The sequence below is a fragment of the Gavia stellata genome, chromosome 6 (assembly GCF_030936135.1).
Source record: "Gavia stellata isolate bGavSte3 chromosome 6, bGavSte3.hap2, whole genome shotgun sequence".
Taxonomy (NCBI): Eukaryota; Metazoa; Chordata; class Aves; order Gaviiformes; family Gaviidae; genus Gavia; species Gavia stellata.
In genome coordinates, this window is record NC_082599.1 from 7,540,434 (window position 1) to 7,567,202 (window position 26,769).

Sequence of the window (26,769 nt, forward strand, 5' to 3'; positions counted from 1 at the left end):
TCATCAGGCGGGGATAAAACTTTGCTATGCATAGAAACAAGAACAGGAAAAAGAAGGATCGCGTATCCACTTTCTGCCTGCAGTCCATCCTCCGCTTGCTCAGCTGCACCCGCCTCACTGCCTTTCTGGTCCTCAGCATTTCCATGCACGGGAGGCTGGGAGATGGGCAGCTCACTCTCTTGGGCTCAGGATACCGAGAGGTTTCTCAGTATTCACACAGCAAAGCAAAGAATTGGACAGGAGCACAAGCAAGGCAGGAGTCATTTCCAGAACAGCACATTTTAAATCCACGCACGTCAATGAGAATTTAACTTGATTTATGGTAGTTAAATTTTGCTCATTTCCTCAACAGGATCTTTGCACTTTCACCTTTGCCAATGATCATCCCTTAAGAATAAGGCTGGACCCTATTAAGTGTATATCAAACGTTTTCTAGCCTGGGCCAGAGAACTTATTTCCTTCGTGACTTACCTTTTAAGCCGTGCACCATTTATCACAATCCTCCAGAAGGCTCTGAAGCATCAGAGCAGCTGCCAGACAAGGCTGTATAAATTCATCAATTCCAGGCAAGCAGCAGTTCACTACATACCGATTTCTTGCTTCTGTACATAACATAGGGCTTCCAAGATTGCCCACCACCCCATTTCAGGGCTCTCATGGTGAAGAACCTAACCCATAGCAGCTCTTGTGTCAGTAAAAGGAAGCACGAGGCTGCCCCAGCCTCTGTTAAACTCCAACTGCTGGAAGGTACCATCCCAAGAAGCCAGCTGAAATCTCTGTACAGCAAAGGACAAGTAGTTCACCGATCACGCTTGACTACACATTTCATTAAAACTGCAAGACTACTGCACATGGCTGGTCTTTAGATCTTATTAGCAGAGAAAGGCTTGGACAAGTGGAGTAATTTACATTTCTTACTGGATGAGCCAGCAATATGAGAAAGGAAACAATGTATGTTGATGAATTCAATTCTTCAGCTATTACAGAAAATGCAAGAGCAGGACATGCTTCTCAGTGCTGAGTACATGAAGTCTTAGAAGCTCCCATTGCAAATCATCCAGAGAACCTGCACTGGCCTTTAAGCCCTCCTGAAAAGCCTCATCCCTGGAAAGTAAAGCCTGGATTATCCCGGGACGATCAAGCTGTGCATTTCCTCACCCATCTCCTTTAAAGCCTTAGCAGCTGGCACGCTTCAAGCACCAATGCAGCAGCTATTTCAGGCTTTAGACCAGCATACATTCAGCCACTATTTTACAAAAAACTGAGTAAATGTGGTTTTTGAGGTTTCTGGTATTCCACAACTTCTACCTTTTGATGTAGACCACATGACATTGTGTCCATGATGCAACGCCAATGACTCTGGCTGTGCAATAAGTCATCTACCACCTCATGATTAGGCAACGAAGGGTACTACCAAATAGATGCATATTGCCCCAAGTTCCACAGAAGATAATTTTCTGAATCCTCAGCAACTTCATTATCAGCCAAACAACCCCTGTTCCAGTGGTGCAGGTTCTTGTGAAGGAAACCTACTGCGCAGCCCCAGATCAGTCTGGTTCCGAAATGGCGTACTGGTTTCCCAGAATGAGCACTCTGACTTTGCTGAACTTCAGTGATCACGTGTGACCACTGCCCAGCTACAGAAGCTGTATTTGGCACAAGGTATCAAAATTGAGGTAACAAACAAGCTTTCAGAAGCTTTGGGAAATATCCTAAATGGAGAAAAAAGGCAGTATTTTTGCCAAGAAGCTAGTTAATCTCATGGTGACCAAAGACAATATTAAGTTTTTCTACGTACGCTGTTAATTGAGGGGTTTAGACAATCTTCTATACGAGGGAACCACTGCACAAGAAATGGAAGAGATGAGACATGCTGAATTTGTATCTTTTAGCACTGACCGAAATGGAAAAGCTAATTCTGGTTGCAAAAACACTGCAAGTTTCCCTTCCATTTTACTCCTGCCAGAAATCGTTTTCAAATGGACACAAAAATGCATGAGAAACACTTCATTTAACTAACTGTTCCCCAAATCAGCCTCGTTTGGTTTTGTTGTTTTGGGGTTTGTTTCATTTTTAAATACAAAGTAGGTCAACCGCATTTTTTAAAATATATAGTTGAAATAGTTTGTTTCCAGACTTAAGAGATTAAGGCTTGTTAAGCCTCTAGTCCGAAAGCCAAGCAAAAACTTGCAACTGGTTAGGGGAAGCTGCCAGAGCTGCACTGGGACCCTGACATTGTGAACGGCCAGGTGCCAGGACACCACTCACCTCTACCAGTGCTGTCCAGATGCAGTACAGAAATGCACGATAAACAATCCACATCAATTTGTTCAGGATGTGCAATTTATTTTAAATGACATTTTTGTTTTCTTAGCAAGACTACGCTTGTGACCTGGATCAATCTGCTCCATCCTGACAGCGTTCCTAGTTACAAGTCCACGTGAACAGTCTGTAGAGCAGGTACATACCGGCCTGTTACCTGGGACAGATCTGCGCACCCTTTACTCCATAACCCTTAGTTACAGAGGACAAATACAGTGCAGGTTGTCTGACTGAAAACCCAAGCCTTCCCTTCCCAATCAAAGGTGTTACTTGTGCCTCCTTCCCATGAACGGACACAAAGCACAGCTGAGCTACTCGGCCAGCCTGGAGTTCTGGCAGCAAAAATGGTTGGGATCAATCGCAAACAACTTCTCAAGCAATGGTCAAACAATCCACTGGCTACAAGGATCGCATGTCTCCTCTTAAGGTCAGCAGGTGAACATTTTTCACAAAAAAAAGTTGATACGGAGTATTCAACAAAAAATTATAACAGAGCATTTAAGGTTTGCAGCTATTTTATTTACAAGTATACATTTAACACAAAGAAACACTGATATCCAAGCCTAGTTAATAGTAGTGTAACAATATGCATCATTTTGATGATTATTCTAACCAACAAACTACACTGAAAAATTAATGCCAGTAAAATTCTTGGTCATAATATTAAGAAATACAATATATAAATTGAAAATATGATTGCTTAAAATTTGAAAATGGAAGTGAAGCCATTTGCACAGGAGTCAGAGTTTAACATAATCTGAAGGGAAAGGCTCCAAACCAACTGTTTATCTTTCAGGTTAACAGAAGAAAAAAAAAAAATAAAAAAAGAAGCATAGTTTATCCTTAAAGATAATGGGCAGTTTTGCTTCTTCAGGTAGAATGTATTCCCAGTGTTTTCAGGTTTTGCAGTGGAATTACATTACTGAGCATGAAGACTTCCCTTGTGAAGCTGCCCCATCAATTTTTTCCGCCTCCAAAATTATCCTCTTAAAAACATCAACGGCAGTCTGCAAAGAGAGAGTACAAGATTAGTAGGTAAGAAAAAAACACCCACTTACTGAAAAAAATAGTAATAAAAAAAACGTTAGCAGTTTTACTGGCTACACCAACAGATAAATGCACGCCCAACACTTACTCCAAAACCAAAGAGGGAAAATATGGTAATTCCAGTTGAACACAACCTTCTGGAAGAAGAAAGCATAACCCCCTTCTCCACAGCAACCCTCAACTACCTTCTCGATCGCTGCAGGGAGGGCAAGTTTAAACTGAGCCATACTCACAACACAGCTAATAACTGTAATTCAGCTTATTTTAACCAGTGAGCTTGCACTGAGTGACTGACAGCATTGAAGATTTTGATGCTGTGCTGCTCCAGGGAATAAACCAATTCATTTCCTCTAAGTAATCTTTAAGATTCCAAGTAATTACAGAAGGCAGCAGATTTTTCAGCTCTGAACACTGACTTTGCACAGCCCAGTATGCGGGTTACTTTAATATGCTTGATTTTCTCATCTTACCTATAGGTAAGACCAGTATTAGACACAGTGCAAGAACACGAGGAGAAAACATGAGCCAAACTAGCCACTGTCTAATATTAAGCAGTATCATTTGATAAAGTCCTTCTGAGAGAAAGGGGTTTTATATTTTAAACAGCTTGAACTATAGGATAGCCATTGGCAACATGGTCAGGCTCACACAAACATTCTAGCTTACTGTATGGAACACACAGGATTATAACAGTCCTCTGCAAAATCATGAGCCCCACAAGCACTATGGATCCCTTCACTCCTTCAGAGGGAAGGCAGCAAGTACTCTTAGAGTAGGAGACACTTGTTCTGCTATCAACTCTGCTTGGTCTATGCCAAGTCTCCTCCCTCCACACTGAGCATAAAGCAGTCTGGTTTTTCACCTGCTCTCCCCTACTGAAGCTCCAGGTGATAAAATGGAGCACATGGGCTCAGAAGGGCTATACCTCCTAAGACACACAGATGCTAGCGAGTACCAGTTAAAAATCTTGGTATGGAAAGACACAATTTCCCATGAAAATAAGTTTAACTGAAGCAGAGACACTAAGGATGTCAGACCACTTGAGTGATTCAGGAGATTTTATGGAAGAATTTGATTAAGTAAAGCTAGGTTTTCCGTGGGGGGTTGGTTGGTTGGTTGTTTTTAAAGATACTGAAAGATGGGGAGAGTAAGGTACCTGTGACAGTATCATGAATGCTACTTGTAGTAAATGTCATATTGTTAATCTGTTTTTTTTCAGGATTCACTCAGTTTTAAGGGTTTCAAAATTGTACACTAGCCTCCATCACAATACGCAGAAACTACGACTACAACGTGCAGCATCTGAGGTTGCCTAGAAGTAATTTAAGAAGAATAAATCTATACTACAATCAAGAACAATTCAAAAGGGCTTTTCTTTTCTAGGGTATTTTTGAGCTGAAGATTTACCACATGATCAGTACTTCAGCATGTGAATCTTCAACTTGGAAATGGTCTCCTGATCATCTCAGACATGCCATTTGAAGTTTATCTAACCTCTAGCCATCCGTTTCATAAATTCCAAGCATACACTCCTTAAGAAGGAAAGCATATTCATTATATAAAAGCAGTCACATTATGAATGAGGATAAAAAGGGAGTTTTGTTGGGTTTAATCAGCAGGCTGAAGAGCACCGTGTGATTTATGACTGTGTTCTGACCTGGCAGATATTCTTCCGCCTCCACAAGGTGTAATTCTTAATTGGATAACTTCCAAATTAATCCCATTGACTAAAGTAGCCCAACAACAATCTTAAAGCAATCTTAACGAGATTAGACTGAATTTTAAAGTTTCCCATATTTATATCGTTTGTGCTCAGTACTATCTCTGGAACTATTTAAAATACTTCATCAGCTGGAACTAAGAGTATTCCTCCATATAATGAAGTTTCCCTGCAATCCCAATGGACTCTGGCAGAAGCAGCTCATTAGTCCAGTACTATACAAAACATTTCCTGGGTAAATTAGACTCTAGGAGAACCATGGTCAGGACTGCAGTTGCTATCAAACTGGTGCCACTAATGAAGAGTTTCCCTTAATCAAAAATTGGCGATACACCGATTTACAAATACACTGCACCAATGTTTCCTTAGAGTTGACATTTTCAATGGTTTCATTTTAATGCACAAGGTCTTTATGCCCCTGCTCCAAAGCACCCATTAAAAAACCTCCACAACTTATTCTATACACCAAGAAGCTGTACATTCTCTGTCAAGAAGTGTCGTTTGAAACACTAAGATGTACGAGTTCACAGGGCTGGTTAATTCATTTCACAGAAAATACGTATTCACTGAGGTTTAATCACTGTCCTACAGTTAACGCTTAGGAATTTGTAATTCAGCCCAAATACACTGAAGAATTTTAGAATGAGTTTTAAACAACGCAGGAAGCAGTGTTTTGTGACAAGAAATAAAAAACGCAGCCAGACTTCATGCGTGTCTGTCTCCATATGGTCCAATTATAGGATGTGGGTCACACCTAGCCTACTGAAAGCCATCTGGCTTTCTTCTACCTTTCTCCCCTGAGGAAACAAAATAGATGTCAGCCTGGGCAATGCATGCTGCCTAGAGAGCTCAGCATCGTGCAAGAGACACCAGAGGCTCAACTGCTTCTGCAGATGTGCCCCTTGGTGTGAGTGGGACAGACAGCTCAGGAGGTTCAATTCTCTCTGCACACGCAGCGAGTCGGGAACACGCCAGGAAGGTGCAAACACCCAAATCCAGCCCACAGCCTCCAGAATCAGCTCATCTTTTAGTATGCTGTATTTTTCAACTATGCAACTGTTTTATTATTTCGAAGATGAAACCCTCAACTGCTCATGCTACTAGTTTATCTTGGCACAGAAATGGGCAAAGGAACTCAAACAGGTAAATAAGGAAGAGAGGTTTTCACCCCCGCCATCCTTTGCTAGTCCAAACACACTCTCCCAGCTAAACATGTCAGACCCCTGGCAAGGGGCTAAGATCCCAAACCACTGTGAAGCATTTACTGAGCATTGCGTCTTCTGAGCTTGACAATGAAGTTACTCTTGAAAAAGAAGCAATGCCCGAGCAATTTCTTTTTAAGAGCTCTGTTTTGGCAAGAAGTAGATTTTTTGCTACTTCCCTGCCCCTTCTAAAACAAGTTTATCTAATGAATTTTGTGTAACTGGATGAACACAATGTGGCTGCTCGTTACTCCCCAAATTCTTCCAGTAAAAGCTGGCTCCCAGCTTCAACTGGGTTTAAGACCAATTTGGATTCTGGTTGTCTTTCAAACAGTTACCACTTTATTGTATTGGGATTAAGATGAAGTACTATACTATGGCTTAGATGAAACAAAAGTAGGGAAATTCCACAAGAAAGGCTCGAAGCTCCTGAAGTTAGCCAAAGCAGTTCAACATATCTGGGAATAATTAAGCAGTTTGAGAAGATATGACAATAATAGCCCAGCAGTAATCTAAAAGAGGTCTTTTCCATTAAGTCTCAGAATTGCCTTCTCAAAGCCCAGGGAATTCCCTAGATGACTGATACATTGCTGATACGCAGTGCAGGCTCCTCCAAAAACCCTACCAGGTCACCCTTGTCTGGAGGAGCTGAAACATAGCCTCAAATATATTTGACCTTGGGAACTCTTGCCAGCCACTACCATTTATCCTCATCGCAGCTTTGATCTTTGCCTCTCTCGCTTTCCATCTATTCAAAGCCATGCTATTTCTGGAATGTGGTATCTTTTGGTGACTCCTAGCAGAACAGGACTAGTTTACTGAAGTTCATCTATAGAACTATTTCAGTTGTCCAATACACTATGCTCCTAGGATTCTCACAGATGCTCCAAAAAGGAGATTTTCTTCTTCTTTTTTTTTTTTTTTTCCAAAGCAGGAAGGGAGAAGAGTCAGTGCTCTCCAATGCTCCCCACCTGCTTTTAGGGGGAAAGGAGCCTTTGCTATCAGAACCTGTTATAGGGAATACCTTCTCTGGTTTCAGAAGTTCCTTGCAAACAGAGCTGTTATAGCTGATCGAGTTGGGTCTAACCCCTGTAGAGCAAGGAGACCTACTCTCCTCGCTGCTGTGAAGAACATCACATACCAAACCAATTTCAGACCAGCATACTAGAAACTGTCATACGTTTGCTCCCCATCCATCAAACACAGACAGCTAGGTTTCAGAGAGAAAGGATTAACAGACTTCCCCCCACCAGGAAGGTTTGAGCTCTCTGCTGAAGTTCTTAAGCTCTAAATTCCCATGCCAGTCCAGCTCATACCTTTAAGCATCAAATTAGGTTTCTGTAAAGCAAACAGTATCTGAAGCAGTTTTGGAAGGAGTTTAGACTTAATCTTGGTAAGGAAGTTACATTTTCTGTACCAAGCCAGTACAGGTAACGATTTGGATGAACCTCCACGCAAAAAGTGCTGACAGGTTTCTTTTTCCAGTAATGTTGACTTATGCAAGATGACCACTCAGTACCAGGAGAACGACAACACACCTTGTTACTAAGTTCAAAATAAACCCTTTTTCCCTCCAAACGAGAGACAGTTTCAGAGTAACAGAAGATATCCCCTCTTGATAGAGGTCTATGTATCAGCTGTTTTGATCTCATCAAATTAGGATTTGGAGGAAAAAACCACGTAAGTTCAGAAATGCTCCTGGTCTAACTCATAGGAAGGGATGCTACAATGCCTGGTGTCACAGCTCTATACTCCACACTTTGCTCTCAAAGCTCAGTCTTCCACCTCTTCAGAGGTGAATATTCCTCCGCAACCGTTTGTGAGAAGACTAAGGCAGCTGCCCCAGTCTTGGGCTCCTTCACACTTTCTTCCGTACATCCCAAGCCTCCAAAGGAAGCATGCCAGAGAGCCTGAAAGATGGTCACATGCTGGGGGCACCCATCTCAGAAGCGACATATGATCTCCCAAACTTCTGGAGCCAAATCTACCAAGCGTATTACGTAAGAGGCATGAAGGAGGAATTGTGTTCAAGCACCTGTTTCTAACAACCTGCATCTGACTCCAGAGGGACAGAATTTACAGTGACCTGCGATCGCTATCCTGAAGGATCCTGCTGAAAGGAAGACCTGGTAGGAACAACTTTGACAGCAAGAATGAACAGAACTTCTGATTTTTTGTGCAATTTGTACAGGACTCTGCAGAATTTTGAACATCTGACATACAATTGCCATTCTGATTTCCTTGAAGGCTACAAAGTTTGCTATATAAATTTCAGCTGGCAACATAACTTAATACAGACAGTCTGAGACTAAAGAAGAGACACAAATACATGGCAGTCAATGGGACTTTGTTAGTACAATATGCAAGACATGCCAAGCATCACATAAAGCTTGCAGTTTTTTTGCATAAATATATCAATTTTTTTTTGAACCAAGAACAATACAAACTTCAGAAAAGTTATCAGTAAGATATTCTACTAGATATGAATTGCTACGCTGTTACACACTGCGAATATATGCCAAAAAAAAAAGTACAGACAATAGCTTTGCCTAATCCAGAAGTATTAAGTCATGTAAAATAAGGCGGGGGGAAATCAGATGCTTTTAACTGGTTTATTCTTTACACTGTCAATTTAGTTTCCTTGGGTGTGCATTTGAAGCTCTCCAGCGGTACAGCATGCTTTCCTCATGCCCAGTTTTGACAAGGTTAATGCAAGTCTTAGCCAGAAACAGAAGTAATGATAAACTAACTCCAAGTGTTCCGCATCTCCAGAAAAATTTTTTTTTTTTTTTTCCCCAGGGAAAATCCACCTTTACTCAAGTAACTTGTAGAATTATTGACAACAAACATCAGACAAAAGCTATTTGTTTCGCTTTTGGGGACAGGGGAGAGGGAAAGAAAGGCGGCTTAAACAGGTCCTGTCCTAGCTATAGGATTGCCCTTTTGATTGTGCTGATGTTATCAAGGAGGCCAAGGATATGATATGCTAGGTTAAATATGAGACAATGTAAGCGTTTCTTCTGCATAAGGAATAATTTGTTTAAGAACTAGCTTGACAACATCCTTTGACCTTATCGTATGTCTATATTTTCAAAAAGCAACAGTTTTGACACTGTTGAGACCTACAAAGAAAAAAAATAGAAAGGAGGGGGGAAAAAAAAGAGAGTGGAAAAAAAGACATACACATCCCCAGTCTGCAGCAGTTATTTGTTACTTCAAGCCCAAACTAGGAGGCTCTTGTAGCTTAGATAAGCAAGGTGTCGAATCAATGACAAAATATTACTAACAGCCACAGGAACAAATTAAAAAACCAGAATGTATTTAGCAGGCATTTTAAAGAAAGTTAGAGCAACCAAGAGTAAGATGTTATTTAACAATTAATTGAACACTTTCTGTGATAAGAAACCAACAAGTGTAAGTGTGTGTGGGTTGTATTGGGTCAGATTGTGCAACTTCACTACAGCTGTATCACGGTAGTATCTGACAGCCTCTGCTGTATTCTAACACTTTTCTGTTGGGTTTTTTCGTGCCCTTCCCCTCCCCCCCCGGACCCACAAAACGATTATTCCCCACATTAGAGACCAAGCCTTGCCTAGCGCCTTAAAACACAAGGTTTGTCCCCTTATACCAACTCACTCCTCTGCAACCGCAATGACCTCCTATTTAAGGTAACTGCAGCAGATCAGAGACTCTGTTCCACCCACCACGCAGATTCAAGTTTTAGTTTGTCACTAACTGTTCTGCTATGTTCAGTGAAGCTTAACTTTCAGTTCTTCACTTCCTCCTTCCTTTTACAGTTGCATGGAAAAACTTGTATATGTAAACCTGAATGCAGACAGCCATTTTGTTTCCAACAATCTACACACAGTACCTGTGGAGTACATGCAAATATTTTAGCTTCCTTTATTAAGTGAAACTATGAGTCATTCCATTACGTTGCTATTCGAACCAAGCGAATCTTAAATCCGTTACCTGATTTTCTTTAGCAGAAGATTCCAAGAAAGCGGCATTCCAGGATTCTGCTAAAGCTTTCCCTTCTTCATAGCTGATCACCCTGACCAAAGAGAAAAAGCATGTTTCTTTATAACTTGCAAAGGAATTGGAATTTGATACGTCAGGAAAGTCCTCAGAGTACCAAAGCACATAAATGCATGTAATAGGAATGTTTTGTGAAGTCTGATCCGAAGCATTTGCTTTTGGCTGCTGTCAAATACACTACAGGGCCAGGTAAAACTGCTATGTGACCCAGAAGAGCAGTTGTCCCAAAGCATTGCTTTGTTTTCGTAATCTGTAATATCTGGTATTTCACAGTTTTGAAAAACACACTTCTGTTACTTGTTTTGAAAAAAACCCAAAGAGTTAAATGACCTTCCCTGGGACCTTATAGCAAAAGTCAACATTACAAGAAAAGTTCATGGCTCCTAGTTCACATTCTGGACACAATTCCTTTGCCAGTACCTTGTTTTAACCTACAATTTGATTTTCGTTATGGAAAGCCAAGAACAAAACTAGCGCTTTGCAGCCACAGGAATGCCGGCTGCTGTCTTGTATTTCACACATACTGGAGTTCACATACCGTTCCATATGCAGGTCTTTTTTATTTCCAACCAGCATAATGGGTATTCTGTGAAAGAAAGTTCAGAACTTCAGAACAGTTATAGTATACTGAACAAAGTACTAGTAACATGCCTGCAATGAAATGAGATGAAAGTGTCACTACTTACTGGACTTTTCCCACCATATCCAATAACTTGCCATGGATAACTTTTATCACTTCAAAACTGCAAAATAAAGGGATGAAGTCACACATGCACTCCAATGTTTATCCTTAATACCCAATACACAAGCAATTAAATGCATATGTAGGTTGCTGTGTTTAAAACTCACTCTACGTATAGTGGCAGGACTACAAAGATGCTGGAAGTGTTACCCATTTCTGTACAACAGACAAAATGGTCCCAGAAGCAGCAGAGACTAGTCTATGCCTATTGTTATAGCCTCCCCAGTTATGATACTTGCAGAAATAAGTAACATTACCCAGGACTGATGCATCTAACATAGGATCGATAAAAGCCTCTCCCACCTCCCATCCGGTTTGTATCTGCAGTAAGATTATTTAACTGCTAGAGTCTAACAACTCTGGATGAGCATGTCAAATTAAAGCAGTTTCAAAGAAAAAGTATTCAGTTAAACATATTCCATCTTGAAAGAATACTTTTTTTTTTAAGAACACTTAGTTCATATAGAATTCTTTAGTTTTATTTATGTGAAAGCTAAAAGAAGCCTAAATTCTAATTTCCTATGGAAATTGAGTAAATTGATCTGCAAGATGGTACAGAAACAGTGGTTATTCAAATATTTGTCTGTTCACCTACCATGTACGTGAAGTTTGCATGACCAAAGAGAAGAAGCAATACTATGAAACGCCAAGAAGCCAAAAACCTCACTAACAAAATCCACTGCATTTGACATTTAGTACTTTTGAGAACAAGCTATAAACGGGGCTGAAGAGCAGCTGTTGTGCTCCTCTAATTACATTATGGAAAAAATGCTGGTACATGAAGTGCCCAATTCGGATTTGTTTTAAGAGAGAGGCAGAGGCTCGCAGACGAGGCACACAACTGTGCAACAAAAAAGTGACCAAAACTTTTCCAACTTCCAAGGTTGTTAGCTACAGGCAGTGTCTTGACTTGCACTGCATTTCAATTAGAATTGAAACTCTTATAAATAGAGCAGCACTCAAACACACTTCCAACTCAAAGCTCTCAAAGAACTGGTGCCTAAAAACACTATTAAAGCTATCTGAATCATTAAAACGTCTCACTTCAGGAACAATAAACACTACCATATTTAAGAAGGATTTTCTGTCAAGTAGGTCAATTTGACTTCAGCAGTAATTTTCAAGACTGAGTAGAACACGGTACTTCTCCATGTTTAGCTAATAGTTTTAGTATATCCTACCAAGAAAATGAGTTCTTTGCAAACAAAAGCGTGACTTAGTCTGGCACAACTTACTACTAACAACTCAAGTACAATACTACAGATTACATAAAAATGTGGAATCAAGGGAAGGACTTTAGTGTTACAAAAAGCTTATGCTGTAAAGGCATTAGTGAAGTTCTGGTCTTGAGAACTTGTCTTGGACTTTCATTCTTACAATTATTTCAAAAATAAGAGTTAAACGGAGGTTGGTTGTGACAAAGTTGAGAGGCATTGCTACATCGAGAACTAGATGACCCTGCAAACTGAAAGAGGAATAAAAATACTACAAACAAATTCTGCTACAGACCACAAAACTGTTTCTCAGTCTGAGGCAACAGGAAAGATCTAGCGTACTAGCCACAGGATAACTGAATCACTAACACAATACAATCACTGTTTCCTTTCCACTATTAGGCCTGCTGTTCCCAGCACAGCTAGAAAAAGCCACGCCACGGCACAGCACACCGGCAAGCCCTCACCTGAGGTTTCCGCGCACAATGCTGCAAAGTGTTCTTGCTCGACTGAGGCTCTTCAATTCCCAATTCTGTGTATCTGCTTATCTAGCATAGTTCACAAGCGCCACTTTTAGTAAAATGACTAAGAGTAAAGAGCTGACCTTTGTTACTAGATCAAAGTGGAAACCAAAAGAGAAGTACTATTTAAACTCACACATAATTCTGACAGAAACAAGTTGCTAAGAACTGCCAAGAATGAAATTGGCTTGACCAGATCAATTTAATGTTCTAGAAAGCTTTCCAAATTAATAAGGCTAGGAGGAGCAGAGACAGAGTTTAAGCCAGATATTGACCAATCCAAAAAGAGCATCATCAAATCAAGTTGTGAAACAGCAAGAGATCTGGATACCACAGGAGGTCCTTTCCAGTTGTGACAAGCAAACAGGATTACAGCAAACAGCTAACTGTGTGAATTACTAACTGTCAGATAAATGTGTTATACAAAATCATGGAACCTAGCAAGATACAAAATTGGAATTTAATTAAGCTGAACTAGAGCAAAAGCCTTCCAGTAACCTTGCTGCTGAGAGCCTGGGAATAGGAGAAATGTAGGACGTTAGCTTTTACTCAAGTCCCATTTGAACCTCCCACGTGAGGTTAACAGGGAGGATGATAATTTTAAAAAGGCATTTCTATTAAGTTTGCTATCAAAGCTCTCACCCCTGCTGGATCAATACTCACATCAATATACACACTTTGACAGAAGTCAAGACAGATGGTGACTGTAATTTGATTGCCTGGGCAAGTCATCTAAGCTACCAGAGGATTGTGGAAGATCTTTCGTATTGCCTAACGCTGTCTTGATACAGAACATAAGGAATTGAACAAAACAGGATCATTGATACTTTGAAATTTAAAAAAGAAAAAAAAAACTTGGAATAAACAGATCAAGACTAAAATACTGATGGAAATACTATCTACCTACAGTCTTAACAGACCTTGTTCTGTTAGTATTTTCACCATAATTTGGTTTCTGTTTTAATTGATTGAATGCTACCACAGAGAACAGATTTTCATTCATCTGGGCTGCTAAGCTCAAGACATCATAAGGCAACAACTGGAGTAGCTGAAAAAGGGCATGTCCTTTAGCTGCCGACCAAGAAACACCACAAGATGCAGAAGCCTTCAAGGAGCTATGCTGATTTTAGTCAGAGGCATTTTTGTCCTCACAGTACCACTTATCAATTAACATTTTTCTCCAGTCCTCCACTTCTAAAAGCTAACAATACTAACTCCTCCTATTTCCTAGAAGTTATTCATCACCAACAATGAAGCTTTGATTAAAAAAAAAAGGAATTAAGTAGTTTAGTATCTCTAGACACACATGAAAGTCTAACATCTGGTGCATCTCCTCCAGATCATATGTGCTTGCCCTTCGCTACTTCAGAACTAAAGATGAAAACCAAGAATGAAGGATCGCCAAAACCTGTTCAACATTAAAGACCTTGCAAGCAACGGAAATTTATAGCCAGACTGTATCCTTTCTTTGAGAAGCACAGAAGAGCCAACAGGCAAGTTGTTTTACCTGTATTTTATGACAGTCTACTAAAGAGCACTTGAGATGACCAGTTTTGTCTGTTTCAGAGGAAAAGACATGAAACGCTTCAGCACTTGCAAAAAGGTGATCAGCTTCCTTGCAAGTAGAAGGGAAGCATCAACGGCCCTTCTACTTGAAGAGAGTGAAAGATCTTAATCATTTTACTCAAACAAACAAAAATTTTAAATAACAGGATTATTTTGGCTGTCATAACAAAGATGCTGTACAATACTACAAAATTAAGATCTATTCAAGAACGACCAGTATTTAAACAAAGCAAGACGACCAGATGGAAGGGACAAAATAATGGAAGATGACAAAACCTTACGAAGGCCGAGGTGCTTCTTGCAAGTAAATGACTTCGGCTACTCTGTCCTCACGTCAGAATGGACTGCAGCCAACAGCGAGGACAAAAGAGATACTCTGGGAAATTTTTCAAACAACATATTTGCTGCAGCATGGCAAAAGTGAGTCTACAGGCCAAAAGTCATATATTGATATATTACTACTTATACGAAAGTTCCTGACCGTTAACCAGAACAATCCAAGACAAGAAGTCAAAGAAATCTCAGTACTGTAACAAGCTACAAGGCTGAGGAACCAATCTAGCAACTAGTTGGGTACGTCACATAAATGAACAGTGCCCTTTCAGTTCATATTTAAGTCCACCTTTGTATCTGATGCTAGAACAATGAACTCTACTTATTCTTGAAATCATTCTATGTACTTTTACTTACACCTCAAAACAATGCAGTTCAGCACTGTCTCGTTTCTTACATGGTACCTTGCATATTAGTCTGTAAAGTATCTGACATTTGGATCTGAAGGGAAACTTCTGAAAACCCATTAATTTTTATTTCCATTATACTTCTAAGAGAGAGAGAGATTAAATAAATTAAACACATGTAAAGAAAATATAGCAAGGCAGAGCTGAACCCAGAATATATCTGGGCAATATCTGAACCAGAAGAACACAACAGATTTTATTACCTTTTTATTGACGTGACTGAATAAACAAGAATGTAGCCATTGATGTCTATGGAGTACGTCTGAGGAAATATGGAGTATTCATCCTGTAGAAGGAATATTGCATTTAAAATTACTAACTGCCACAGTTCAGAACTTGATGCTAGCAGATCACCAGCAGTTAAGTTGGCCTATTTGTAGGACATGAGGTGCAGGACCATTTTGTATAAGTAGTACTTTCAGAATTATGCTTTTTCATCATAATGCCAGATGTGGAATCTTTACCAAATTAAAGAGAAAGCTGAGTCAGCTTGTATAGTCTAAAATTTAATCTACAGCTTTTTTGCTTTATTCCCTCTAAGACTATGGATCAGCTAAAGCAATCCCCAATCCTCTTACTCTGCTTAATTATCAGTTTATATTAGTACAAAACATCCACTCTGTCCTACCACTAATTAGCAATTACATCTCTTATCTTGCTAGTGATACATTTCAAATTCCTAATTTCAACACCTGACGACAGGATCTAGCAGTTGATAATTTCAAGTGGGACTGATCACATCTAATTACCTAAGAGGTCTGTCAGGAAGCAAGTAACTGTGGCTTACCAACTAACTAGTGCTTATCAACTGTAGATGCAAGAAATATAGTTATTAGTTGCTTTACGACAACTAGAAGTTTACATTATATGAGAAGCATTTATTTAACAAAAAACTGAAACAAACCAGAAACTTAATCACTGAATTTATGCCCCCTGTAAAACAAATAGGTAAATGAAACAGCCTGACATATTGCAGGAAACAACACAAACACTATGAATCCCATGTTAAAAATCTAAATTGGTCTAATAGATGTTTCCAGGAAACATTTACATTTTGACAAAAGCCATACTTCTTAATGTACGAGTTCTCAAATTTTTAAACCTATGCTTCTTAAGATATTAATTTTAGCTTAAGATCACATAACCTCTCTGCCTATTGTCATGACTGAACAGATGGAGCAATGCAATCCAAAATCTAAATCTAGACAGGCAACAGAAATCAAACTTCCTTAACTGGCAAATGAGGAAAAAGCCTTTATAAATCAACTTCACAGATTCAGCCAAAAAAGTCTGAAAGAGTAACACTTGACAAAAGATGCCCTTATTTGCCTTTATTGCTACACACTGAGGGCAGTCCTCCCCCATCTTCACTGAAATGCCAAACTGCCACTTCAGTTGGCCGTGTAATCCCAAAGTCAATACAGAAGGGATCTGAGCTAGTCTACGTATAAAACAGGTGAAAGTGCAACTCTGTAGTTGTTTGCCTTTACCCGGAATTTCTCAGGATTGCCCCAGCTGGAATCTGGTGTTAGGTAAGATTTCCTTTTGCACTCACTCCTCTTCTGTGATTCTGTACCAAGACTCCTGTTTAACTGAACTACGCAAATAGATAACCATGAAAGGTAAAGAGGCATGGGACAGAAGAGGAGTACCAAGAAAAATAATGGCCATAACCTCAACTGTTTCTAATTGATTACTTAATTTTTAGTTTGTTAGGAGACGGAAGAAAAGCTGCTATGCTTCCTGGAACTTGTGGGTCAAATTAAGAACTTTGCCAAGTGATAAAAAACCTGTAACTATAACTTTAAGTCATAGCTAAGTTTTGAAGTATGTAACAAATCTACAATATAATCCTTGCTATGCTGTATACATGAGGACTCCCTATGGATCATTAAGCAAGACAGACTTCAGAAAGAACTCTGTTCAAGCCACACCTTCCACAAGCCAACATCATCTCTCCCTGCTAACCCTGTGAGCCAGAACTCAAAGTTCAAGTCATTCATAGGAAGAATCAAATCTGAAAATAACCACAGGCTGGGAAAGAAGTTATTTTGGTTTTACAATACTATACAACATTAAATCAACCCTGAAAATAAACCTCAGCAACAGAGGTATGTTACCAGTGAAGTTACACTGCTTTCCCAGGCAACCATTTCTTCCTCAGAGAGAAATTTTACTTTTATCACTACGCTACAGTTGGAAATGTAAGGCAAGCACACTTACGCTGGCACAAACCTATGGAGGTTTCACTCTGCTGCTCACGCTTCACAGCCTGCCCATCTCAACCCTGCTCTCCTCTGCAAAATATTCCCCATCAAACAATCTTGCCCCAGCATATGTCACCAGTGTTGTGTTTTTAATCACTTCAGACACGTCTGACAGATTCTAAGTGGATACAGCGTTGCTGATTAGCACCACAAGCTGACACCATAAAATACAGCACGGCGCTTCTTCAATCCTGTAGTTCTCTTCAAAGAAAGCAACCCAACATACTTAAGATTACAACCCTTCTGAGTAGTGTCCCAGCTATAAGCAAGTGTCCTGCAACTTTAAAGTCTTAAGTACTGGCAGCATATTTTACAACACTGAGATTGTTTAACACTACTCATAGTTTGGAAAAACACAAAGCCATAGTTATCAGAACTCACAGAAGGTAGCATGTAAGCAATGAAAAGTTTAAGATAAAAATAGAGGGGTTTAACAGTCTGTTTTCCGTTTTGTTTTTTTCTTTCTTTCTTTCTTTCCTTTTTTAATATAGAGTCTTTCAAAAGATGGAGCACCCCTGTGCATGGAACATGCACTGCAAGTTCAGCCACGCAACACTATAGAATGAACACCTGTACTTCATGAAGCTCCTGACCATGCCACAAAACACGCATTCACTGTCTCCTCCTGCGCTCCCCGTCATTACACGAAGCTCAGAAGCACGCATGAATCATCGCTTACTCAAAAATGTAAACAAACTGCAGAAGTTTATTGGTAGCCCGGTAAATACTACCTATATGCATTTCTGTCTACTCCCCATGACTATTGCAGGGTTATAATTTACGATGGTGTAGCTGAAGCACACAAATAGCAAAAAGTCATTAAAAACTTCTCCATGGTTTATTGAAGTGACATTTTCCATCTGAAGCAAGACCGCTAGTTTAGTCCATAAATATCAAGCAAACTATGAACTTTTGGTACATTAGAGTTAAGGCAGTTTCTTCTTCACTTTTTTAGGCATATGTTCAATAGACAGGAGAAAAAACCCTAAAAAACAAAGCCCAACAAAACCATTTAAATAAACACTACAGAAACATTGGTCTTTGGTGACTAAATGACAAGGCATAATCATTTAAGTTAAACTTCAGCTTTGAGTGCATGGTTGCTACCAACTTAGCTCTACAGGAATAGGAATACTTGTCTTAACTCTGAAGAAAGATTAAAAGAAAGAAAGGCAACTTACTTGGCCAGCAGTGTCAACCAGCTGAAGATGGTATTCTTGGCCATTTACTGTGATCAGTTTTGTAAAAGCTAGAACAAATAAGAAATACATACACATTTCAGAATTATAAACAAGGGGTCAGAAGTCACTCATCTATGCCATCGTCAGCCAAACCACTAAGAAAAAGTACTTCAGTTATAGGCTTTAAAGTAGCAGTAAAAGGCTGGATCAGGTCGCTGTAGTCTTAACTAGCATATTACAGACAACAAAACTCAGAAATTTACTTCAAAATTTCCAAATTTCAGAAGATTCTCACATTGGATGCAGCAGCTTCTCCTTTACTGACTTAGAAATGCATGTAAAAAGCCTTTTTACTCTTTCCTTCTAAGAGACTTCCAGGCAACCAAAATTTGTGGTAACGCAAGACACTTAAATACAATTAGCATCAAAGCTAACTTTGAACTTATTATAAGATATTTTCCTCAGTTTCCAAGCAGTTTAGCAAAATCAAATTCCTAAATGTAAATACCATGAGGTAAATGATCTGGATTAAAAAAAATTCTCTGAGGGCTAAACTACACACAGCCTAATTTATGAATATACTAAACCTGCATAATGAGAATTTAGCTAGAAGCTCACTCACCATGTTGCTACCATTCTATCTAGTCCTCAGTCAGGAAGTACATTCAGTCCCCGAAAGTGATGAATTGCTTCTCTTCCTTGCATTCACGAAATGCCAACACACTGTGAGCTGAGGAACCTTACTCAGTGTTTGTATTATGCAACTGCAAAAGCAAACAGTGTCACAGCTCTTGTAGGAATAATGTACTACCGAGCACTACATGTACCAACCGGAGCACACAAACTTGGCTTCAGAGCTTCGCTTGGGCCTTAGTGTTGCACTCAAGACACAATCACTAGACAGTACTGATATATTGAGTGAAGTTTGTGTTGTCCTCCGGTCGACATGGTTTTCCCAAACACTAACAGTCCTAAGAAGCTTTATCTTTCATTGTAGTGATGAGCAGGGAAATAGCTAACACTGCAGTGACCTGTTCGTTGTACTCTAAATTGTCCAACAGCTTCCCGAAGCTGCAAAGTTGAACGTTCTCTGTCCCACTGTGCAGTCTCCTGCCTACGCCTTCTGGGTTTTGTACAAGGTCTCCTAGAAGCTGAAGCTGGCCAACCTTCCTCCTCCCCGCCAATGCCTGTTGCCCTGTCAAGTCCCCACAATGTGAGTATTGTCTTGAGTAAGTGGGCTGAAATATCTGAAACTGGAGGTTTCAGCCCACCTAGTAAATCAAAGTGCCCTTTAAAAAAAAGATTAATTCAAACAGCAAAGCCAAACTAATGCAGAGTATCTAAATAGACAGTGTAAAGCATACCTACAGTTTCCATTACAATACTGACAAGTGCAATTTGAAATGGAGCCTCAGAGAGAGAGCTACTACCTTACCCTGCCTATCCCCAAAGAAAGCTGCTTTAGCCCATGTGCACGCGAGCTGCTATCAAGTCACTGTCTGGACACTGTTGACATCACTGCACATAATTTCAGGGTTATGAAGCAAGCATCCACAACAGCTTTTTGCCTTGGATGAATACTGCGGTGAGTACAGAAGCAACTGTTTGTTTGAACAGATGTTAACATGCAGCGTTGCTATATACAGTATCACTGCTTCAAATCAGAGGGAAAACAGACTCATCTGGAGAGGTACTGCATTAACAGGTATATTAAAAGTAACAGCCTCCAGTCTCTTGACACTTCACATACACATCAAAGCACTCTGCAATCGAAGCAGCTTCAAGATCCTCATGAAATTAATATTTAAAAAGGGACAGAGACAGATGGCAGCTTTTTCAGACTATTCTAGAAGCCTAGAATAGATCCAGCAAAGACATCATCATCGGTAGTGGAAGCAGAGTGTGACAGAGCCAGGGGAAGGGAAACGGTGGAGGAGTCACCACAGACTGGGTGAGGAGAACTGTTAGTTCAGTGCAGAGGCTTGTAGCTCTAGGAACAGCCCACTGCATGAACACAAATCTGCTTTGATGCAGTCATAATTAATGACTCCCATTTCTTTGCTGAAGCTTTTTAAAAATATTGCTGATAAGAAATTAATCTTGGGAAAAGCCTGCAGCTGTAGTAAATATGATTAGTGATCCACAGGTCCCCTTGATCCAGAGGAAGTCTTCACTTCCAACTCCATCACCTACCATCCTGCCTTCTGATGTGTCCACAAGCAAGACAAAAACAACCGATAATACGATCATGGCACAGTATGGCTCTTCCCGGTATGCCAAGGACAGATTTCAGCAGACCTGAACAATCTCTGCAGTCCTAGTCGTAACATGAGCATCTGTGAAACACTGCTCATCAGCTGAAGCATGGATAAAGCCTGTCGTAGCTCCACAAAGCACCCAGATCTCGGAACAGGACATGCTTACAGCTTGCGACACGTAACTCGACTGTAGCTAAATGAAGAAAGCTGCAATCCCTATCTTCACCTACAATCGTTTCTAGTTCTAATGCATTGCTGAAACTTTGAGAATTTGGTGCTGCAGTGAACAGCACAGCACCAAACAGATCTATGTGTACAGTTCAGGATGCAGCAGTCAACAGGTGCATTGTAAAGAACTAAAGCCATTTTGCTGTCAGATAAAGTCCTGGTAAAAATCGCACGCAGAGCGCAGCCCTGAATGCCGCTACAGTTCAGCGGAAGTGTAACTTCTGTGCAGCTCCATCAGCTGCTCATCATTGTTACCTTAAGATCAAGTATATTTCAATTAGACTAACATGAATGGAATGATTTCCATATGCAACTCAAAAAACAGCTGCTGTGAAAACAAGACATTATGATAAGAAATCAGTACCAGGCATATGAATGCCGACTTTCAGATCAATAGTGCCACTGAATTGAGGTATGAGAGTGGTGTAACATTATTCCCATAGAGCCACTGGCTGGTAGCTAAATACAACCACCTCGTAAGGGTTCCTCGTCTACTACCTTCTGCATCCCTTTCTACTTGTCTTCATTCCAAAGTCAATGCCTATCACTGATCTGCAAGGACATCTTTTACAACACTGAGATGTGTAATGCAACAGAGCTATTTTTAGTTTTTCTCAGAAGCCTCATTTCTACCCCTTGAGAAAGCTGCTCACCAGCAGCTCCTGGGGAGAAGCATACTTCACCCTTCCAGTGCAGTTGCCACGAACGACATGCACAGAAGTTTAGCCTTAAAGATGCTTCTAGCAGACCCATCTAAACCTGTAAGTATCCCCTTCACAACTACTAGGGTGCCTCCAGCCCCCTCCCCCTTTCTAATACACTTCTACTCACAACTGTATTAAAAAACGTGGGATGGAGGTAGGAAGTCCCTGGGGGAAGGCTGTACCTTCCCTTAGGGAGCTTCTGAGCCTGTTCAGGGGAAAAAGGAAGACACAGAATGCAGCACAGTGCTAGAAGCCTCTCTGAAACTGCAAGGAAAAGCAGAAAGCAGCCAGGCAGGCCTCAGAGGAGCTGGAGGAAACATTTTTGAGACTCGGGCAGTCAAGTCAGATTTTCTGCAACACAAAATCATTGAATTAATGATAACCAAAGACATCCCTGCAAAGATGGGTATGGAGTGAGTTATGTGCACATCTTCATTATCTACTCTTTCTGACCTATGTGCTTTGAGTTCCAAATCAAAATTCTAGTTTTTATTCCAGCAAATTTTTTGAGTTTGAAATTGTTCTGGTCTTAGCTCATCTGAGCTAATCTGCCTTCAGAGCCCCATCCAGCTCAGTGTCTGCAAAGACTCTCTCCACACACTCCTGGCTCTGCAAGGATCTTCCTTCTCTTTCCAATGCTCCTGCAAGTATTCGTTCCACTACTTTCTCAACCTGTCTATTTCAAGAATAGCCACCCATCATGATGTCACTCCTGTTGGGACACTCACAAAGGAAAATCCTATTTTGCTATGCAATTAACTCTCACCTCTGCTGCTGCCACAAAATGCTACAAGTTACTCTTCCTGATACACAAGTTTAGTAGAAGCTACTAAATTCAACATGCTCATTAACTTAAATAAACTAACTTTTCTGGTTTTAATGTAATATAAGCAAAGGAAAGGGGGAAAAGCAGCAGTAAAGGGGTGTTGACTTTTTTAACAAACACTAAGTGAAACCTGATGCAGCTTATTTTTCCTTTACCACTTCCAAAGAAGGTAGAGATTTTTACACTGGAAAAATGAAACTAGTAGACTATTAGGTCTTACTCCTATTGTTCAAGGCTTATATGCTATGCAACTTGTTCCTGTAAGAGCTTAACTATAGTATGCCTTCTATACAACTTAGCTTTAGACTCAATTTTTGTGCAAGTTTTATTATTTGAAGACAAAAATTATAAAGATTAAGCTACCAGAAGTACTGCAGCTTTCTACCCTTTCATCAGTGCTGGCAGCATACTGTGATAAATTATCGGTAACAATTTTCTGGAGGCAAAACAGGAATCACATAGGCCAGACTATTCTTTAACCTGTATTTTTTTTCCCATTTCTGAGTTTTGTGACACTAAAGTAGACGCAGTCACTAGATGAAACTGACAAGGCTTTATAACCTGATATAAAGCACTGGAAAAATGCAACATCCTCCAACACCGCCCCTAGTATAGGAATCTGGACTTCTCAACTTCTTTTGCCAGCGTGGTCAACCAGATTAGAAATTACAAACTAGGAAAACAGTGTAAGAGTTGATTACATACTTTGTGTCTTATGACCCTGTACAGAATCAGAAACATACACCTGGGAGTGTCAAAAGACTGGACTGAACAAAGATTTATATTTAGAAAAAGCATTTTAAAACGATTAAAGTTCTTAAGTCAAAAGAATGATTTTATACTAATCCCATGAAAACTAATTTCACATGTCTTCTTAAAAAAAAGATACTTTCAATATATTTCAAAAACTTACCACTGAAATTTAGAAGTGTATCTTCCATTCTTCACAGAAGCAGTTTTAAAACATTCTATCAAGCCTTAAAAGGCTTAAGGATGGGACAGACTTCCTACTGTTTTGAACCTCAGGGGTCATCTTTTACATTTTCAGTCCCTACTTCCCAGCAAAGTGTTCTGATGCAAGAAAGGCCCTTCAATTCTCTACCTTTCAGAAAGCAAATTCCTCCAGCCATGCCACAGATCACAAGACTTTCACCAAATCAATAATGCTGTTTATTTTCCAAATAAGTTAAGAAATGAAGTGAAAAGTTAAGCCTTTTGAAGATGCCCCCACTCAACAAAGTTTTCATGGCCATGACATGCTCAGTGTTTAGAATTCAGATCAAGCAAGCAGTGCAGACTACAAGAGTCAAATAAGAGCAGAATTCATGCAGAGTGTATTTTCATATAGTCAAGAAATGCTACCAGTGTGAGATATACAACTACAGAGTTACTAACAGCAGTTACAGACAATAGGTTTCTGTGGACGACAAGAGCTTGTAACGGATGAAACAAGCCAACCTTGTACCAAGGTGTCCAAATCCTAAAACAATATACAGACTCAGTATTTTGGAGAGACTTTGACTCCATCTCTCTCAAGCTTTATTCATTCCCATATACCTGCATAAAACTAGAAGATTAACTTAAATAATTTGCATTTATATAGCACAGACAGTGAAAAATAACCTGTACCAACTGATACTAAGATTTAAAATACGAAACTTAATCCCCAGTATTTTGTTAGCAGCTTTAATTAAAAACAAAACTATTTTATAATTCTAACAAAGTAGAAAGGGATGATGCAAAAATGTTCATGACATCTGTATAAGGACTAACAAATCATTCAGGTCAAGGAGCAAATTATCCACTCTGACTCACTAAAGCAAATTTAGAGCTTCTCAAAAAGTAGCGTTTGAATTTTAGTTCTAAGCAATAAAATAACCCAGAGTAAAATATCCTGATAGCTACTGATTTGTAATTATTACTATATATATCCAAAAGAAACCTTGTTGTGCTGATTACTTCAGTCAAACTTCCGAAGTATCAGACAGACTTAACATCCTACTGCACAAGTTCGAAACAGTAAAAATGTGTGCTACCACTGCATTTCGGAAGTCATTAAAACACAAGGACTCTACGGTTACAATCATGGTATCAAAGTTTTATTTGCCACGATTAAAGTGAGCCAGTATGATCAAGTTACTGAGCCTAGCACCACAGTTGCTCAAGTCCTTTATGATCACTGCCAGCTCAGAAAGAGATGGTTGGATTGTAACGAGCACCAGGTAACTCGCCTCTGAAGTAACTTGTTGCTCTTGGCAGCATTTTTAGTATTAGTATCTTTACTTACCTGCTATGCTAGCTATTCACAAAGGCACTAATATTAAAAAAACGCTAAGAGAAAAAAAGACACTTGAGAAGTCAGTTACCCAGTATTTGCAGCAAGCCGACTGTGTACCAGGCTTGTTATCAAGCAGTTGGAAATGATTAATTTAAAAAACTATCATGTTATCGTGGCCACAGCATGTCTACCTTCTAAGGCAGTCGTTTGCTCCTCACTGGTATTGCTCGCTTTGTGTTCATCTGGATATACTGATCAAATGAAACATTTGAGACTTTGAAATAATTGTATATAGTGGCACATTTTCATACATGTATGACATACTTAATTTGAAGTGCCCCGACTACATTAGGGGAAGCAGATGTCCAGTAACATACATACAATACAAGAAGGAGATGCATTTTAGCCAGATTGATTAGGTTTTCCCTCATTTAGTGTTAAAAGACAGCTTAGTTGTTTGGAGAAATATGCACACAGTGATTTCCACGCTACAATACTGGAAGCTTGCTAAGCATTGGTTTAAAAGATTAATAAAACTTAACAGTTAATTAATGAGCTTTAATGTTAACATGTAAATGCCCACATAAGTAATACGTATAACCACAATGTCTTCTGATAAGTTAGTTAGGTACAGAAGAACAGCTTGTCAGTTATTTACTTACTGTTCTCTATGGTTGGATCATATGAATCAACAAACTGTCCTTCCACAAACTGAATTGTCAGTGAAGATTTTCCTGTAAAGCAAGAAAAAGATAATTTGTATTGAAACAAGTCTTCAGGCTGCTATCACTTTACACTTACTAGTAGATATACTGATGTTTTTCTAAGAGCCAGTATGAGCTTTGTATGGTTCATTTAAACATCTATACATGATGACAACTGACCTATTTTTAAATTAAGTGCCTATTCCTAGTAACTGGGTCTCCTGAACAAAAGCAGTGCAAGAGCTACTCGGCACACGTTCTGCTTTTGTTTTAGTATTGCATAATTTAAGTGCCTCCTCCAGTTTAAAACAAATCTATAAGTAGCAGTGTCCAATCCTCATAAAACTAAATTTAACAAACTGTTATACTTGGAAGGTTTTTCTGTCGAGAAGCAAGGAAAAGTAGAAATAATTTTCAGTCATTGCACAGAAAACTAGAAACTTTGATGGAATTAGCCAAATTTGGTTTTACTAGGAGACTGGACGTCTTTCCCATGACAAAAGGATGATCTCAAAGTTCCTGAGATCAATATACTCTCCTCTTCTATTAATCCTCTTAATGCCACACCACAACAGGGGCTGCTGTATTTTAAGCACGATTGCAGGGGCATCACTGGGTTTTTTTTTTCTTGAAAGCAATTTAACTGCTATTTTTGCAGACAACGTTCCCAATTTCAGTTACGCTGATCTGATCATACACCCCCCAATAAAGAATAATGCAAAATACTACACTTAGTAGCAGATTGAAAAAATTAAAACTAATTTAGTCTTGAAAGATTTTACAAGATGTTAAAAGCGAAGCGCATACATTGACCATGAAAAGCACCTTTAAAGCTCTGCAACTTACGACTTTTCAAAGCATTACTGAAGCCTTAACACAATTTCCATTACAGCATATCATCTACATTTGGGAACCTACTAGATCCTATTACATCATGTTTACTCAACAAATACACTCTTACAAAGATTGCCAAGTGCATTAGCGGCTTTTGGACATGGGCATATTCTTCATGCTCCTTTATATTATTTTCATCGGCAAGAGGTACAAACAAAATATGATCAAGTTAAAATTTAGACTCAAACCATCCTACTCAGTGGAAGCCTTTCAATGACATCATAAATAACCAATGTTGTGGATGAACTAGTTTATAGTAAAACTATTTTCAAGAATTGCTTTGGATAAAGACCTCCCACTTGCAGTGCTTAGACCAT

General features: G+C 39.5%; 1 protein-coding gene across 1 annotated transcript in view; it reads right to left on the minus strand.

The window, feature by feature from the left end:
* Positions 1–2,825: 2,825 nt before the first annotated feature.
* The window catches only part of RHEB (Ras homolog, mTORC1 binding), a 41,871-nt gene continuing 17,927 nt past the window's right edge, over positions 2,826–26,769 (minus strand). The window contains exons 2-8 of the mRNA XM_059818905.1: positions 25,517–25,588; positions 18,561–18,628; positions 15,316–15,398; positions 11,016–11,072; positions 10,868–10,915; positions 10,264–10,345; positions 2,826–3,329 (exon numbers count right to left, since the gene is read on the minus strand). Of these exons, the coding sequence (XP_059674888.1) occupies positions 3,237–3,329; positions 10,264–10,345; positions 10,868–10,915; positions 11,016–11,072; positions 15,316–15,398; positions 18,561–18,628; positions 25,517–25,588 (503 nt within the window). The 3' untranslated portion in view covers positions 2,826–3,236. The remainder of the gene's footprint in view (positions 3,330–10,263; positions 10,346–10,867; positions 10,916–11,015; positions 11,073–15,315; positions 15,399–18,560; positions 18,629–25,516; positions 25,589–26,769) is intronic.